The following is a 16,914-nucleotide window of genomic DNA, read 5'->3' as shown; positions in this document are numbered from 1 at the left end:
TTCATTTACTAATGTTAATTTTGCCCTGGATTATTGTTTCTGAAAATTTTCCCTGTCACTGATGTTAAACTGGGTGGCCTTATAATCGTTGGTGTTATTCCACTCCTCATTTTTAAACCATGTTTAATATTTTCAAAACTACAGCCCTCTTGTCACCACCCCCATATCCAAAAAGAGCAAGAAGATTGTGGTCAGGGTCTCTGCAATTTCCCCCCTCCCATCATGCACCTGGACCAGGTGACCTTTTCTACATTGTGGACTGCCAGTCTTTTAAATGCTTCTAGTTTCATCCGATCCAATATCGCCACTGCCTGTAGTCCGGCAAAGATGGCTCATTTAATTCGTCAGCCATGTCCTCTGCTTCCACAAGAAAACCTTTGAGTTTATTTACAGAGATACAGGGCTATAGTGAGAAAGCAGATCAGTTAGGTAGTTTAGATAGATAAAGAACTATGGGGCGAGAGTAAATTTTGGAGATCTGAAGGGATTTGTAATTAATACATTTTATCAATAATTTCGAGAAAGGGAGTACAAAATGATCTGTTTGAGAATGGGCCATTGATGTGCTCCTGCCCACAGTAGTCACTGCTAATGGAGTTAGTTCCCTGGCAGGAAGCTGTCAGATCCACAGCTCATTCTCAGTAGTTTCATGATGGAGGTAGGGAAGGATTGCCATTCATTTCACTTTTTTGTTTTAAAAATATCGCTATTATGCCCCTCTCCCTGCCCAACAAACTCGCAGACATTTTATATTGGCTGAGCGAGTGGGAAGAGACGTGGGAAGAGACCTACATGACCAGACTTGCAAGAGTTTGAATAGCTTGTTCACCAATTTATTTTCTCTTTTCCATCTGTTAACTGACCTCTGCTCTGCTTCCCGAAAATGAAAGCACAAATGGGAAACAGTGCGAATGCCCACACCAGACAGACCACTCCCATGTTGAACTGAAATAGTGCTGCATCGCATTTTCTCCACACTGTTTAGCTGATTCTCACCACAATGTATAAATGCCACTTGAGAACAGGATTGCGTTGAGCTGTGTTGCCCTCGACGTTCAAATGGTCCACTGGCACTCATTCTTTGCCTTGTAGGGAGAGGTAACGAGACCCATAGAATCTACCGAAGCTTGGAGCCTTTAGGAGAAGATGGCAGCAGAGATGAGCTGACTGCGAATGTGATCACAGTCAATCCATGGGACATGTGGTTTCACAGTGGTTGCTGGCTCACGCAGTTTAATTAGATAAATGTTTTAGTTTATGGCACAGAAGGATCCTGTTTGGCCCACCTATCTCTGCCACCTTTGTAGAGAATCCAGTTAGTCCCATTCCCCTGTACTAATGTCCTTTAGGAAAGGAAACCCTGCCATCCTTACCTGGTCTGGCCTGTGACTCCAGACCCACCGCAATGTGGTTGACTCTTAACTACGCTCTGAAATGGCCTAGCTCTCAGTTCAAGGGTAACTAGGGATGGATGATGAATGTTGGCCCAGCCAGCGACACCCACACCCCATGAAAGAATTTTTAAAAATCTCCCTGCAAGTTTATTCCCCTCAAGTGCATATCTAATCCCTTTTTGAAAATGTTCATCATCTCTACTCCCACCACCCTCATGATGCAGCAGGTTCCAGTCATTACCATTTGGTGCTCAAAAAAAGTTACACACAAATATATTATTTAGGAGCGGGTCTAGGCCATTCAGCCCCTCGAGCCATTCCACCATCCCATAAGTTAATGGCAGATGTGATTGTGGCCTCGGCTCCACTTTCCTGCCTACCCTCCAATTCTCTTTTAATCTCTGGTTAGTCAATAATCTATGTACCACTGTCTTAAAAATATTAAACGACTCTGCCTCCACCACTCTCTAGGGAAGAGAGAGTTCCATGGACTCGTGACCCTCTAAGCAAAACAAATCTCATTTGCGTGTTAAATGGGAGACATCTTATTTTTGAACTGGTCCCCTAGTTCCAGACCCTCTCATAAAGGGAAACATCCTTTCACCATCCATTTTGTCAAGTCCCCTCAGGATCTTGTATGTTTCAATTAGATTACCGTGGATATCGTCTAACCTATTCAACCTTCCTCATAAGAATATCCTCTCATCCCAAGAATCAGTCAAATGCACTTTCTTGGTTCTTCATATCTCCTCTGCAACTCTTGGCCAAAACCTTAAATCTGTGCCCTCTGGTCCTTGTACCATTAGCCACTGGGAAAAGATTTTCTTTGCCTACTTTACCTACACCTATCATAATCTTGTACATCTCTATCAGTTCTCCCTTGCTCCAATGAGACAAACCTAGCTTCTCCAATCTACCCTTTTAGCTAAATTCCCTCACATCCTTTCTAAAGTGTAGCAACCAGAATAGGAGATAGTACAGTAGTTGTGATCAAGGCAGAACTTCAAAAAGGTTCAGAATAACTTTCTTGAGGGGCTGGTTTAGTACACTGGGCTAAACAGCTGACTTGTAATGCAGAGCAAGGCAGCAGCACGGTTAGATTCCCGTACCAGCCTCCCCGAACAGGCGCCGGAATGTGGCGACTAGGGGCTTTTCACAGTAACTTCATTTGAAGCCTACTTGTGACAATAAGCGATTTTCATTCATTTCATTTCACAAGCAGATTACTCTGTCTGCTTATTCTTTAGAATTGTTACATTTAAGGCCAGAATTTTCACGCAGAGGTGTCGTGGATACTCAGTAACAGGCTGTACTCCATGATCTTCAGGTTGGTGAGGAACTCCATGCTTCGCCTCAGCTTCTTCATGAAGAGCTTGTTCTGTTCCCTGTCCATGTAAATCTTCTGACTCATGTTAAGGATGTCCGTGTCCTTCAGATTCGGCAACTCCTTCACCTTTCCCAAATTTGGAGGCGAGGCTGATGTGGGGACGCTTCTAAACTGCACGTCCCAGGTTCATGGAGATAGCTGCCCATATAAATCAGCATTTGCCTCCACTATGTGAAGTTGGTGAGGTTGTCTGAAACTTGAGGTGTGCAAATTAATTACCTGGTAAGAACAGGTCTGAACCTTGTGGATTCATTAGGACGGCCAGGGTACCCTTTTGGAGAAGTAAGGCTTTTTGTATATGGCCTCAACATCTTGAGGTAAGGCACCCTTTGGGATAGATTAGGTGCCCTTTTGGGATTGTCAAAAGTAGACATGATTGTGTATAAAGTCATAAACTCATTGGAACTGTTAAAGCTGTCAAGCGATTTCATTGGGCTAGGCTTTAAGTGTGGAACTCTTTTTAAAAAGCGTTTTAAATTTCATTCTGTGGTGATAAAAGCCTGAGAGCTATCATGATGGGAATTGTGCTACATGACTGGTTTACAATCCGACATTATATCGTGCGGTGCCTGTTAATTGAACAGTTTGATTGACAGCTCCAAGTAATTCTAGAATAGAAATCCTTGTTTCCTAAGAGATTAGTTGAAGGGATTTCAATTCACTGAATTTTTTTTGTCAATGAGAATATTTTCTTTTACACAGCAACATCATCAGTGGACAGACACTATGGTTAATGAGGTTTGACCATGGTGGCTACTAGGTGAATTAGCTTGGGAAAGTAAGGGGAAAGGGTGTTGGTTGAGGGAAATGGGTTGGCACGAGTTGACATTGGGTATATGAAGGGCCATGGGGATGAGTGGGCGCACTGGTTAGTATAGTGGGTATGAGGATCCTTGGTGTTGGGCAGAGGAATTAGGATGGGATGGGGGCTATGAGGGGCCATAGGAATTGGGTAATAGAATCATAGAATCTACAGTGCAGAAGGAGGCCATTCGGCCTATCGAGTCTGCACCGGCCCCTACAAAGAGCACGCTGCTCAAGCCCACGTATCTACCCTATCCCTGTAACCCAGATAGGGGGCATGATGTGACGTAGGGGGCATGAGGAGTTTTGGGGTGATATGGATTGGCATGGATGGGGGATGTGAGGGCTGTATTTCATTTTGTTCATTTAAAAAATATCTGCAATTAAGTGCCAGAGCACAGAGGCAAGTCTGCTGCGCAGCCGAGCTCTGGACTTCGACAGCCTCGCACTCATTCTGTGGGGTTTCTAATCCCATTTCTGTAACCGTTTGCAGCCTTCCAACCTTCCAAGTTCTCTGCATTGCTACAATTCTAATCTCTTGCACATCCCTTATTTCCTTTGTTTCACCATTGGCGGCTCTAAATCTCATACTCCTCAACCTCTTATTTAAGAGCTTTTGGTCATCTGACTTCACATCTCCAAATGTAGCCCGGCCTCAGATTTTGTCAGATAATTGTGTGAAGTGTCTTGGGAATATTTTACTATGTTAAAGACACTCAATAAATGCAAGTCATTATTGTTATTCTTCCTTGTAGGGAGAAATATTGTTTGTACCCATTCCGATCACCTGGTGAACATGCCTGAGAAACACAAGCAAGTAGCCAGAGTAAGTCAAGTTCGTATGGAAACTCTGGTCTCCTTGATCGGAAAATACACCACTAGTGAGAAGAATTTCTAAACTTAGAACTGGTCATTTCTCATTGGCAGCAGAAAGTTCCGGCGTAGTGGCAATGACATGGGCGGCACAGTGGATAGCATCTCTGCCGCACAGTGCCAGGGACCCTGGTTCGATTCCGGGCTTGGGTGACTGTGTCTGTGTGGAGTTTTCGCGTTCTCCCTGTGTCTGTATGGTTTTCCTCCGGGGGCTCTGGTTTCCTCCCACAGCCCAAAGATGTGCAGGTTAGGTGGATTAGCCATGATCAAGGCGTGCCGGGTAGCGGGAAGAGTGCTCTTTCAGGTTCAGGGCAAACTCGATGGGCCGAATGGCCTCCTGCACTGTAGGGAATCTATGGATCTTATGGTCAGTGGACGAATACTCCAGAGGCCCAGGCCTCTGAACACTGGTTTAAATCTCACCATGATAGCTTTTAGAATTTAAATTCAATTGAGGAATAAAAATCTCAAATTTAAAAGCTAGCCTCAGTAATGATAACCATGAATCTGTCAGCAATAGTAAAAACCCAGATGTCTTTTAGAGAAGGGAATCTGCTGACCTTGCCCACAGTATTGTGATTATCTCTGAAATGGTCTTGCAAGCCATTCAGTTGTACCACAACGCTACATACATAAAAGAAGGTGGCTCGCCATCACCTCAAGGGAAATTAGTGATGCCCACATCCCATGAAAGGATTTTTTAAAAATCAGAGCAATAGCCAAATCCAAAGGATCTTCTCTCCAGTCCCTTCGCTGCCATCTTTGGTAAAACCTCTCAGTTGCTCCCCTCACGGTGACTACAGCCAGTGTGGCAGCGTAATTCACTTTCATGTAGCTGAAGCAGACAAGGGTTCTGCTACCAAATGCCCCATGATAGGAAATGAAAGTACAGATGTCACGGGGGTGCCTGATGCAATCGAAGGTTTCAGTGAGGTTTACTGACACATGAGTGATCAGCGTTCAGCCTTGACACCAGAGTTCACTGTAACTGTGAGGCAACAAGGAGGTCACTCCTTCAGGAAGAGGGGAACGTTAGGGAGGGTTTGCTGTTTTAATTTCTTTGTACTCTTTTTGCCCCACCCAATAGGGTTATGAGCAGTTTATCCGGCACTCTCCACTGGACCCCTGCATCTTGTTTCATGAAGGAGGGCACTGGAGGGAAATCACAGTCCGCACCAACAGGAAGGGGGATACTATGGCCATTGTCTACTTCCATCCTCAGGACCTGGAGAAGGTACTGCTCAGCCATGTTTGTTTTTGTTCAGAGAGCAAGACCAGTTGAGTTGTGGAATCATGCATGTCACACATTACAGACTCTCTCATGCAGCGGAATGAAATTTCTCAGGTGTAGGTTTGCACCATCAGATACACTTGTAGGACCCTGTGGCTACCAGGGCCAACTTTCCATTCCTTCTCTTGAGACACTTAAGAAAATAAAGGTAGAATTTGCATTATATAGCACCTTTTATCACAAGCTATCTTAAAATCCTCTACAACCAGCCAAGTACTTTTTGAAGGACGACATGGTAGCACAGTGGTTAGCACTGTTGCTTCCCAGCTCCAGGGTCCCAGTTCGATTCCCGGTTTAGGTCACTGTCTGTGCGGAGTCTGCACGTTCTCCCTGTGTCTGTGTGGGTTTCCTCCGGGTGTTCCGGTTTCCTCCCACCGTCCAAAGACGTGCAGGTTAGGTGGATTGGCCAAGCTAAATTGCCCTTGGTGTCCAGGGGGGTTGGGTGGGGTTACGGGGATAGGATGGAGGTATGGGCTTGGGTAGGGTGCTCTTTCCAAGGGCTGGTGCAGACTCGATGGGCTGAATGTAGATTCTAATGATTCTACAAAGTATAGCCATTTGTTTTTGCAGGAAAGACGGCAGCTGTTTTCGACGAATTATAACAGCAATGTGCTCTTCTCATGAAGTTGGTTGGGGGATAAATGCCAGGCAGGTAAGTAGGAACATTTTCTTTGAATAGTGCAGGCGATCTTTTACACCCAGCTGAGGGCAGACCACCATCAGCTCTTAAAGACCAGGTGAAAAACTCTTTCAGCACTGCATTGGAGTGTCAGCCTGTGCTCCAGTCTCTAAAGGTGGTGCTTGAACCTAGATGTTCTGACTAAGAGGTACGAGTGATACCAATGATCTAATCTGACTAGTGTCTCTCTCTGCCTCCACCATTTCCAACTGTACGGTAACATATTATAGAACATAGAACATACAGTGCAGAAGGAGGCCATTTGGCCCATCGAGTCTGCACCGACCCACTTAAGCCCTCACTTCCACCCTATGCCCGTAACCCAATAAACCCTCCTAACATTTTTGGTCACTAAAGGCAATTTATCATGGCCAATCCACCTAACCTGCACGTCTTTGGACTGTGGGAGGAAACCGGAACACCCGGAGGAATCCCATGCAGACACGGGGAGAACGTGCAGACTCCGCACAGACAGTGACCTGGCGGGGAATTGAACCTGGTACCCTGGCGCTGGGAAGCCACAGTGCTATCCACTTGTGCTACCGTTCTGCCCAACTATTTCTATACCAATTATACTGAACTATTTCTATAGCTTGTGTAATTCTTGTTGGACATGGGTTGTTTGTACCATTTCTGTCTGGAGGTTTGGTTTAGCTTTTCTTCAAACTCAATTCCTCAAAGCATATTCTTGATTATATCTAAAACTGTCAAAGGAGCAGTAAGCCCATGGAAAGACGTATTTTTTGCCTCCTCTGCTGCCTGGCATACTCTTGATCCAAACCCCTCTAAAATCAGTCAAGATTTTCTTTTTTTTTTAAATGTGTCTATATCTATGTGCCTGACCAATTGAAAACAAAAGGATGAGCTAATGCCCTCTTTAGCTTATTTATGGAGCAAGTTTAGTCGAATTCAGTGAATGTGACGAACTCAATACTTAGTTGTTCCATTGGGGAGGGAGTCATAGATCAATGAGGATGATTTGTTCTTATAGAATTTTATTTGTTTGATTTTACAGGAGGAAATTAGCAAACATCAGAAATCACTGGTGGAGTATTTTACCACTGGACCGGGCGCTGTTTGTGAATTGACCTCCCTATATTTTCAAGAGAGGTACCTGTTCTTCTCCCTCAACCTTGCTGATGCTGATAAGCAGTTTGTTCTCAGGTTTGACTTACGACTGGAGTTCCAACCCATCAGTAAGCAGTTTTTCTTGGTTCATCACTCCATTTTGACGGCTGGCTACAGTCATGTCATGTGTGCTGTCAGCCCCGTTCTGAGCAGTCTATGAAACAGAGCAACCCGATGACTCGGAACAAATCTTGCTAGAATTGGTCACCAGAATAGCTGGTGTGGGAGATGGCGTCGTACTGAGCTAATAGGGGTCACCCAACCATCCCAGCAAAATTATCATGTAGTCAGAAGTTGGCTAAATATCTGTTTACGAATTAAACTGTTTCCAAGTATACTAATAATACGCTTTTATTGTATGAAGTTACTGTGAAAAGCCCCTAGTCGCCACATTCTGGTGCCTGTTCGGGTAAGCTGGTACGGGAATTGAACCCGAGCTGCTGGCCATGTTCTGCATCACAAACCAGCTGTCTAGCCCACTGAGCTAAACCAGCCCTTATGAGGGCAGATAGAACTGATCACACACTGTAAGAAGTTTGTAGTCATGTCTTACTGACATGCAGATTACACTGGGCTGATCTGTAAATGTGGGTGTAAACTTGGGTTAATTCTCTGTAGTTTTGCTCAATTGCCACTGGAGAGTGGGGAAAAGACTTCATTGAGTATTATCTTCTGCAAGGTTCATCGATGGTAGCTGCCACCTCAGCGAACTAAGGTACAGTCAAGGATGGGATATCTTTTAAATGCAGACCCTTGTAATGTGCAGTACAGACAACAGAAGGTGCTGCAGGCAACCTCCTGTCACTGTTGCTGCTCAGTAGCAGTGTGCCCAACCCTTAATATTCCTAACTTTCTGTTACATTATTCACTTTTTATCTCTTGGCTAAAAGATTGTTACATCAGTTATCATCAATGACATGTACCCTCGGTTTCTATTAGTCACTGTTAGCCCAGCATTCCAAACAGTTGCAGTCTTGTGGTACCAGGGAGTGGAGGGAAGATGGTGAAGAGGCGGCAGTGGAGCCCAGCATAACATATAAACTGCCTTGCATGTACAGAATAGGTAAACATACAGTTGCCAAACACACAAATGTATCTATAAATGGGCCAGGCTTACACTTTAATCTGCAAACTATGACGAGAGTTGATACCAAGGAGATATAACAACTAATTTGCAAATAGTAAAGCCCTGTAAACACCAGTGAGATAAGCTGCTTTTAGCAGTGTTAGATTAAAGAGAGATATTGACCTGGACACTGAATAGCACCATGGGACGATTCAAACCATCTGAGATGGCAGACAAAGCCTCATTTTAATGCCTCATCTGAAAGGCAGCATTGTCGATAAACGGTTATCCCTGATCGGTAGAGAAATTAGTCTTGATCAGCTCCATACCTTTCTTAGCCCTGACCTTGTTTTTCTCTAATGTGGAGATTGTGTTTGTAATGGTGTGTGTTTTCACTGATAGCGCAATGACACGCTGCCTCCATGAGGAGTCACCCTATCAGCTCCTCTATGGTGTTCCCTATATCTTCGAGGAAGTATTGGGCCTGACCTTTCGAATCTCTCCAGATGCCTTTTTCCAGGTGAATACTGAAGGAGCAGAGGTCCTTTATCGAACCGTTCGTGACCTAATCAGAGCAAGTGGTGACTATATAGTGCTCGATGTCTGCTGTGGTACAGGTGTGTGAAATTATGGTGTGTCAGGATGTTGGACAATGATGGAAAAGTACAATAGTTTCTGCTCTGTTTGTTTCTGCTCTCACCTCTCAAGATGTCTTCTTATCTATGATTAGGAAAGGATGGAAGGTCTTAATGGACGGACAATAATACTCTGCCTTTACCCAGTCAAGGAGTGTGGGTGATCCATATGAAAGTCTCAATCTATTCCTTTCTCCAGACAATCAGGTCAAAGATGATCCTCCTGGAAATTGTGTTGTCAGAGGCCCACTGGCCATAACCAGCCTCTAATTGTTTCATCTTGGATGTCCATAGAATCTCTGGAGTGCAGAAGGAGACCATTCAGCCCATCAAGTTGGTACCAGCCCTCCGAAAGAGCACCCCACCGAGACCCACTCCCTCACCCTATCCCCATAGCCCTACGCATTGATCATGGCCAATCCACCACCTGCACATCTTTGGACTGTGGGAGGAAACCGGAGGAAACTCACGCAGACACGGAGAAAATGTAAACTCCACACAGACAGTAACCCAAGGCCAGAATAGAACCTGGGTCCCTGGTGCTATGAGGCAGCAGTGCTAAATACTGTGCCACCATTATGCTAATTTCCAGTATCTGTTTTCCCCTCAAGTGTTCCCTTTCTTTCACTCCGGTTCCAAAAGAGCTAACAGCCCTCTTGTCAGTGAGCATCATTGTGAGATAATTGGTGGGGCCTCCACTGCCAAATCTGGTTCTGCGCTTGGATAGAATTCACATCCAATACTACAACCCTCATCACAGAGTCCAGCACAGTACTGGATGGTGACTTGGGCCAAGAATCCTGTATGATACTTTTTCCTGTATCTCATGAAAATGGAGACCCAGACACACTGCAGAGTTCAAAGATGCAAAAGGTGTGATCCTCCTTATTTGTGTTTTGGTGTTGCATCACATGATGCTTTTGGTCACTGACTAAATGTTGAGCTATCCTTTTAGAAGATACAGATTTTGTAATTTATTTCCAAAACCCGTTTGGACAGTGTGATTACTGCCATTTTATATTGATTATGATTATTATTAGTTGAGGTTGTCCATCAAAACGTGTTCAGAAAGTGACTAATAGAATCTAATTGATCCAAATGCCACATTTCTAGACTCTACCTGAGATATTTTCTTCCTCATATGGGTGCTCCACATCACAACTGTTCCTGACTGCGAGGCAGACTGTTCCCGGACCTCTGAATGTCAGTCTTGTCCTGAAATTAGCCCGAGAGAGCCTAGATTGATTTGCCTTCCAAATTCCTTCCTCCCTTGAGAGGTATTACCTGGATATTGCTCTGTCTGTCACCCTGGCCAATTGTGAGAGTGCTGGCCGTGGCGGAGTATGGGAGGAAAACTTCTATCCTGCCATAGGATTGCAAATTGTATTGGAATTCTGACCTTGTTCTTCAGTTTTCTGACCTAGTTCTTCAGTTCTTTGCCCAAAAGCAGGTCTGACCAACAGCAGCAGGGCCTCCACCGCAGCTGGAGCAAGGAGCCAGGTCCCGAATCCACTCCAGCTGGCAAAGGGATCGACCCGTGTTGCGGAGGCCAATCTGATCCACACCAGCCAACCAGTTCCCCAAGGAGTCCAAATGGCAGAGGTTCCCATTTTCTTTCTGTCTTATGGCTGACCAGAAATTTCTCCCAATCTTATCACCTGCCATTGGTGTGTGTATGGGAAGGATTTACAGATTGATGCTTAACCTGTTTGGTCAAGTTATGAACACACATTCCTTGACCTGCAAGTTCTGGAGTGAGATTTGGACCAAGAGCTTCTGGCTTAGAGGCAGGGACAGTACCTACTGCACCACAATACCTCCCAATTCTGACCTAGCACTGTACAAATCAATAATTGGCCTGTTTGGATTAGATCAAGAGTTTTAGCCACAGAAAGGATTTTTAATAAAACAATTTGCTTTTAAGTGATTTAGGTGCATTGGCTCTGAAATTAGTTCTCCCAGTCGCCCACTGTAACTTTGTTGAAAGACCAGTAGACGCTTCGGAGGAATGGTGCGAAAGGCACCATGGTTTCTCTGGGGTTCTGCTTTCTGGTGAATTACTATAGAGACAAGTTTGAAATGAAAATCGCTTATTGTCACAAGTAGGCTTCAATGAAGTTCCTGTGAAAAGCCCCTAGTCACCACATTCCAGCGCCTGTTCGGGGAGGCTGTTACGGGAATTGAACCATGCTGCTGGCCTGCCTTGGTCTGCTTTCAAAGCCAGCGATTTAGCCCAGTGTGCTAAACAGCCCCATTGAAGCTGATATCTTTAATAGAGGAAATAATACTCTTGAGAACCACATGTGGTGATGCGAGATATGTGGGATAATAGACAAGTGGGATTCTGAGACAGTAGCTACTTAAGATGCTGATAAGCTATCCTTGATGTCTCAAGTAAGTAATGGAAAATTCAGTGGTTCACCTCCCTGTATTTGCTTCACATCTTTGGCAAGACCTCCCGATAATTTTCGGCATGATCTCAGATTTCCAGCATCTGCAGTGTTTTGTTTGCTTGAGTGGGCGTGGGAGTGCGAATGGCCTGGGATCCTGAACCCAAATTAAACATTTTGCATAAACACCCAAAATAATCATGTCTGCTATATTTATTGGCCTTGAGATTTGGAAGAAGCTGTGACTTGGCACTGTTGCACCTTGATGGAATAATGTTAAATCAGGACACCCAAGATCAGGTGATATCAAAAGTTTGAGATTTGGGGAAATGGATGGGAAGAGGCATTCAAGCTTTGTATGTGGCCCCAAGGCTGCAGAGTTTGCAGAAAGGCAAGGGATGAATTGAGTTATCAGGGTACAAATTATCGAGCAGAGCATTGACTCGTTTACACAGCCTTCCTTCTAACTTGGTTTGAATCAGGCGTCTCAGGCAAAACTGCCAAAGCATTATCTTAACCTGGCATTGAGTGCTGTGCTGGAGGAGAAAATTAGTTATAAGATATTGAACATAGCTGGATCAATAATATCTGAATGCCTGGTTGTATTTTTCAGGAGCTGTTGGTTTGACAGTGTGCCAAGGAGCAGCCAGAGTGATCGGGATTGAGCTGATTGATCAGGCTGTGGAGGATGCCCAGTGCAATGCTGTGCTTAATGGTATGTTGCTGATGGGGCAGTGTCACCAATGAGTACATGCAGTTCCTGTCATCTTGTATTGTCAAAGATTTGAACACACATGTGCTGAATTATGGGCTCTTTAAGTTGACTCCACCCAAAGTGCCGTTCTTGATGCAGTAGTGCAGACCGGGGATATTGTCTGGCTGATCAAACGTGGAGGATGTAAAAATTAGGCCCAATCCTTACCTTCTCCTAACAGCTGTATGCGTGTGCTTTGTGACTTTGGACAATAATCAGGATTGGGGATAGCAAATGACTTTTGCCCGACTGGGAGTGCAACGTGGCTGGTAAATGTTGGGTGAGGTCTCCTGGCAACCACGACACCTTGTGGGATCTACCCAAGTCCCACGAGGCGACGTGACCAGAATCCCGCCAAAATGGCCGGGACCATGCTGCGACTTGAGTATACTGACCTGGATGTACCAGCCTCCCAGCATCTAATGGACTCCCAAGGGAGTCCTCAGCTGGGCACCATTCAGTACTATTCCACACAACGTAGACCATGCGGAACAGCACCCAGGGGTCTGCCGGGCCAACGGAGGCCTATAGGTGGCCAGGGGTAATGCTCCCCTGTCCCTCCCTCGAACACGGGCACCTTGGCATTGCCCAGGTGTCCGGTTGGCATGTCTAAGCCGACAGAAGTACTGCCAGGGTGGCAGTGCAAAGGGTCAGGGCCTGAGGGGGACCATGCCCATGAAAGGAGGCTGGCGGGGGGTTATGAACAATTGAGGCGCAGGGTGGGTATGACGGGGCCTCTGGAAGGTTGGGGGCTGATGAGTGGGAGTCTTGCAAGGGGCATGGGAAGATCTGAAAAAGGGTGGCGGCACTTAGCGACCCTATAGTGGGGTGTCCTCATTGGGGGAGGGGGTGTGGGGTACTGTGCACATGTATGGGGGTGACATTAGTCAAGCGGGGGGGGGGGGGGTGGTGTACAAGCTCACTTAGATTGGGGCACCCTTTCAAAATGGCGGCCCGATCTCTGAGGAGCCGGTCTGGCCAGTGAGTTCTGCTCCCAGTGATTACAATAATTCTAAGCCACTTCCGGTTGCGGTGATGCGGAGCTAAGCCGCACATTTCGGCAACTCCTGCTATAACGGACTTTTGGGCTCTCCGGAGGAGCCCCAACGGAAATTTTTTGATCAAATCCCATGTGGGAAGGTGAAGTAAGATCCCCCTTCCGTCGTATGGCGGGGATTAGCAGTGGAGTGGTGGAAAAGAGGCTTTGGAGCCTCTTGGGGAAAAAACAAGATGGCGGAGGATGGAGATCGAGCAGCATGGGGGCCGGACCAGCAGGAGTTTCTCAGGCGCTGCGTGGAGGAGCTTAAAAAGGAGGTGCTGGCGCCAATGCTGTTGGCGATCGAGAGGCTGAAGGAGACCCAGAAGGCCCAGGCGGTAGAGCTCCGAGAGGTGAGGGATAAAGATGACGAGGACGAGATCTTGGGCCTGGCGGTGAAGATGGAGGCGCACGAGGCGGTGCACAAGAGGTGGGCCGAGAGATTCGAGGTCCTGGAGAACAGGTCGAGGAGGAAGAATCTCCGCATTCTGGGTCTCCCGAAGGAGTGGAGGGGGCTGATGCCGGGGCGTATGTGAGTACGATGCTCAATGCGCTGATGGGTGTGGAGGCCTCTCCGAGCCCCCTGGAGCTCGAAGGGGCTCACCAGGTCCTGGCGAGGAGACCCAAGGCTGGCGAGCCGCCAAGGGCAATAGTGGCGAGGTTCCATCGCTTCGCGGACAGAGAGAGTGTCCTGAGATGGGCCAAGAAGGAGCGGAGCAGTAGATGGGAGAATGCGGTGATCCGAGTCTACCACGACTGGAGCGCGGAGGTGGCAAAGAGGAGAGCTGGCTTCAACCGGGCCAAGGCGGTGCTGCATTAAAAAAAGGGCGAGATTCGGAATGCTGCAGCCAGCAGGACTGTGGGTCACTTATCAGGACCGACACCACTATTTTGAAACGCCAGAAGAGGCTTGGACCTTTATCCAAACGGAAAAATTGGACTTGAACTGAGGGACTGTGGTTGTGGGGGAGATGTTGACTGTATACAGGGTTGTAAATATGGGTAAAGAATGTTTCACGGGTGGGACGATGGATGGGGATGGGGGAAGAGTTTTTTGATGGGACAGTGGGGAATGTGGGTGTCGGTGCTGGAGGGAGGTGAGACTCGGGGATGGGGGAATTGGGATAAGGCCGCAACAGGAGCTGCGCCACAGGGGGCGGGGCTGGCTCAGGAAAGCGCGGGCTTTTTCCCGCATTAGGGGGAGGGGGGGGGATGGAGGAGCGCAAGGAGGAGGAGGGATTTCCACACCGGTGGGGGGGGGTCAACGGGAAGACGGCGGAAGCAGGAGTCAGCTGACGCACGGAAGTATTATGGGGGGAGCAAAAGAGCTAGATTCGGATCTAGCGGGGAGGGGAGAGGGGGGGACAATAGGGTTGCTGCTGCACTGGCCGAGGGGGAACTGAAAATGGAAGAGGTGGTCGGGGCGGGGGTTCCCCGTCTGGGGGACTGGAGGGTGCGGGAGACGCGGGACTGGCCTAAGATAGGAGATGGCTAGTCGGCAGCGCCGGGGGGTGGCCCCCCAATCCAGCTGATCACGTGGAATGTGAGAGGCCTAAATGGGCCGGTTAAGTGGGCCCGAGTGTTCGCGCACTTAAAGGAACTGAAGGCAGACGTGGTCATGCTTCAGGAGACACATCTGAAGGTGGCAGATCAGGTCAGGTTAAGGAAGGGATGGGTAGGACAGGTGTTCCATTCGGGGCTGGATGCAAAGAATAGAGGGGTGGCAATGCTGGTGGGGAAGCGGGTGTCGTTTGAGGCCAAGAACATAGTAGTGGCCAATGGAGGCCGATACATGATGGTGAGCGGTAGGTTGCAGGGGACGGGGGTGGTATTGGTAAATGTATACGCCCCGAACTGGGACGATGCTGGATTCATGAAACGGATGTTGGGGTGTATTCCGGACTTGGAGGTAGGAAGCTTGATAATGGGTGGGGATTTCAACACGGTGTTGGACCCAGCACTGGATCGCTCCAGATCTAGGACCGGAAAGAGGCCGGCTGCGGCCAAGGTGCTCGGGGTTTATGGACCAGATTTTGGGGCGGGGGGGGGGGGGGTAGTAGATCCGTGGAGATTTGCCAGGCCTTTGGCCAGATAATTTTCTTTTTTCTCCCATGTACATAAGGCCTACTCCCGGATAGATTTTTTTTGTTCTGGGCAGGGCACTGATCCCGAAAGTGGAGGGAACGGAGTATTCGGCCATAGCCATTTCAGACCACGCCCCGCACTGGATGGAACTAGAGCTGGGGGAGGAGAGGGACCAACACCCGCTGTGGCGGTTGGATGTGGGACTGCTGGCAGACGAGGAAGTGTGTGGGAGGGTGCAGGGGTGCATCGAAAGGTATCTGGAGGCCAACGACAACGGGGAGGTGCAGGTGGGAGTGGTATGGGAGGCGCTGAAGGCGGTGGTCAGGGGAGAGTTAATCTCCAGGGCTCATGGGAGATGAGAGAGGGCAGGGAAAGGGAGAGGTTAGTGGGGAGATTTTAAGAGTGGACAGGAGATATGCAGAGGCCCCTGATGAGGGACTACTCTGGGAGAGGCGAAGTCTCCAGACGGAGTTCGACCTGTTGACCACAGGGAAGGCAGAGGCACAGTGGAGGAAGGCACAGGGGGCGATGTATGAGTATGGGGAGAAGGTGAGCCGGATGCTGGCACATCAGCTCCGTAAGAGGATGGCAGCGAGGGAAATAGGTGGAGTCAAGGATGGCAGGGGAACTACGGTGCGGAGTGCGGTGAAAGTGAATGAGGCATTCAAAGCCTTCTACGAGGAGCTGTATAGGTCCCAGCCCCCAGGGGGAAAAGAGGGGATGCGACGATTCTTGGACCAACTGAGGTTCCCGAGGGTGGAGGAGCAGGAGGTGGCTGGTTTTGGGGCGCCAATTGGGGTGGAGGAGTTGGTTAAAGGACTGGGGAGCATGCAGGCAGGGAAGGCCCCGGGACCGGATGGGTTCCCGGTGGAGTTCTATAGGAAGTATGTAGACCTGTTAGCCCCGTTGCTGGTAAGGACCTTCAATGAGGCAAGGGAGGGGGGGACCCTGCCCCTGACAATGTCGGAGGCGACGATCTCTTTGATCCTGAAGCGGGATAAGGACCCACTGCAATGCGGGTCGTATAGGCCGATCTCGCTCCTCAACGTAGATGCTAAGTTGCTGGCAAACATGTTGGCTACGAGGATTGAGGACTGTGTCCCGGAGGTAATTCACGAGGACCAGACAGGTAGGCAGCTAAATACCAATGTGCGAAGGCTCCTAAACATGATAATGATGCCATCGGTGGAGGGAGAGGCGGAGATAGTGGCAGCTATGGACGCGGAGGAGGCCTTTGACCGAGTCGAATGGGAGTATCTCTGGGAAGTGTTGCGGCGGTTTGGGTTCGGGGGAGGGTTTATTAGCTGGGTTAAGCTCCTAGAGAGCCCCGGTGGCGAGTGTGGTTACGAATTGGCGGAGGTCGGAGTACTTCCGGCTGTATTGAGGAACGAG

General features: G+C 48.0%; 1 protein-coding gene across 4 annotated transcripts in view; it reads left to right on the top strand.

Annotated features, from left to right (window-relative positions):
* The window catches only part of trmt2b (tRNA methyltransferase 2 homolog B), a 130,926-nt gene that overhangs the window by 27,622 nt on the left and 86,390 nt on the right, over positions 1–16,914 (top strand). For all 4 annotated transcript variants that reach the window (XM_072505047.1, XM_072505048.1, XM_072505049.1 and 1 more), the window contains 5 exons: positions 4,341–4,411; positions 5,546–5,692; positions 7,444–7,538; positions 9,025–9,239; positions 12,261–12,362. In XM_072505047.1, coding sequence (XP_072361148.1) covers positions 4,341–4,411; positions 5,546–5,692; positions 7,444–7,538; positions 9,025–9,239; positions 12,261–12,362 — 630 coding nt within the window. The remainder of the gene's footprint in view (positions 1–4,340; positions 4,412–5,545; positions 5,693–7,443; positions 7,539–9,024; positions 9,240–12,260; positions 12,363–16,914) is intronic.

Source organism: Scyliorhinus torazame, chromosome 5, assembly GCF_047496885.1.
Source record: "Scyliorhinus torazame isolate Kashiwa2021f chromosome 5, sScyTor2.1, whole genome shotgun sequence".
Lineage (NCBI taxonomy): Eukaryota > Metazoa > Chordata > Chondrichthyes > Carcharhiniformes > Scyliorhinidae > Scyliorhinus > Scyliorhinus torazame.
Note: the sequence above shows the minus strand (reverse complement) of the source record. Positions and strands in the feature narration are given on the sequence as shown.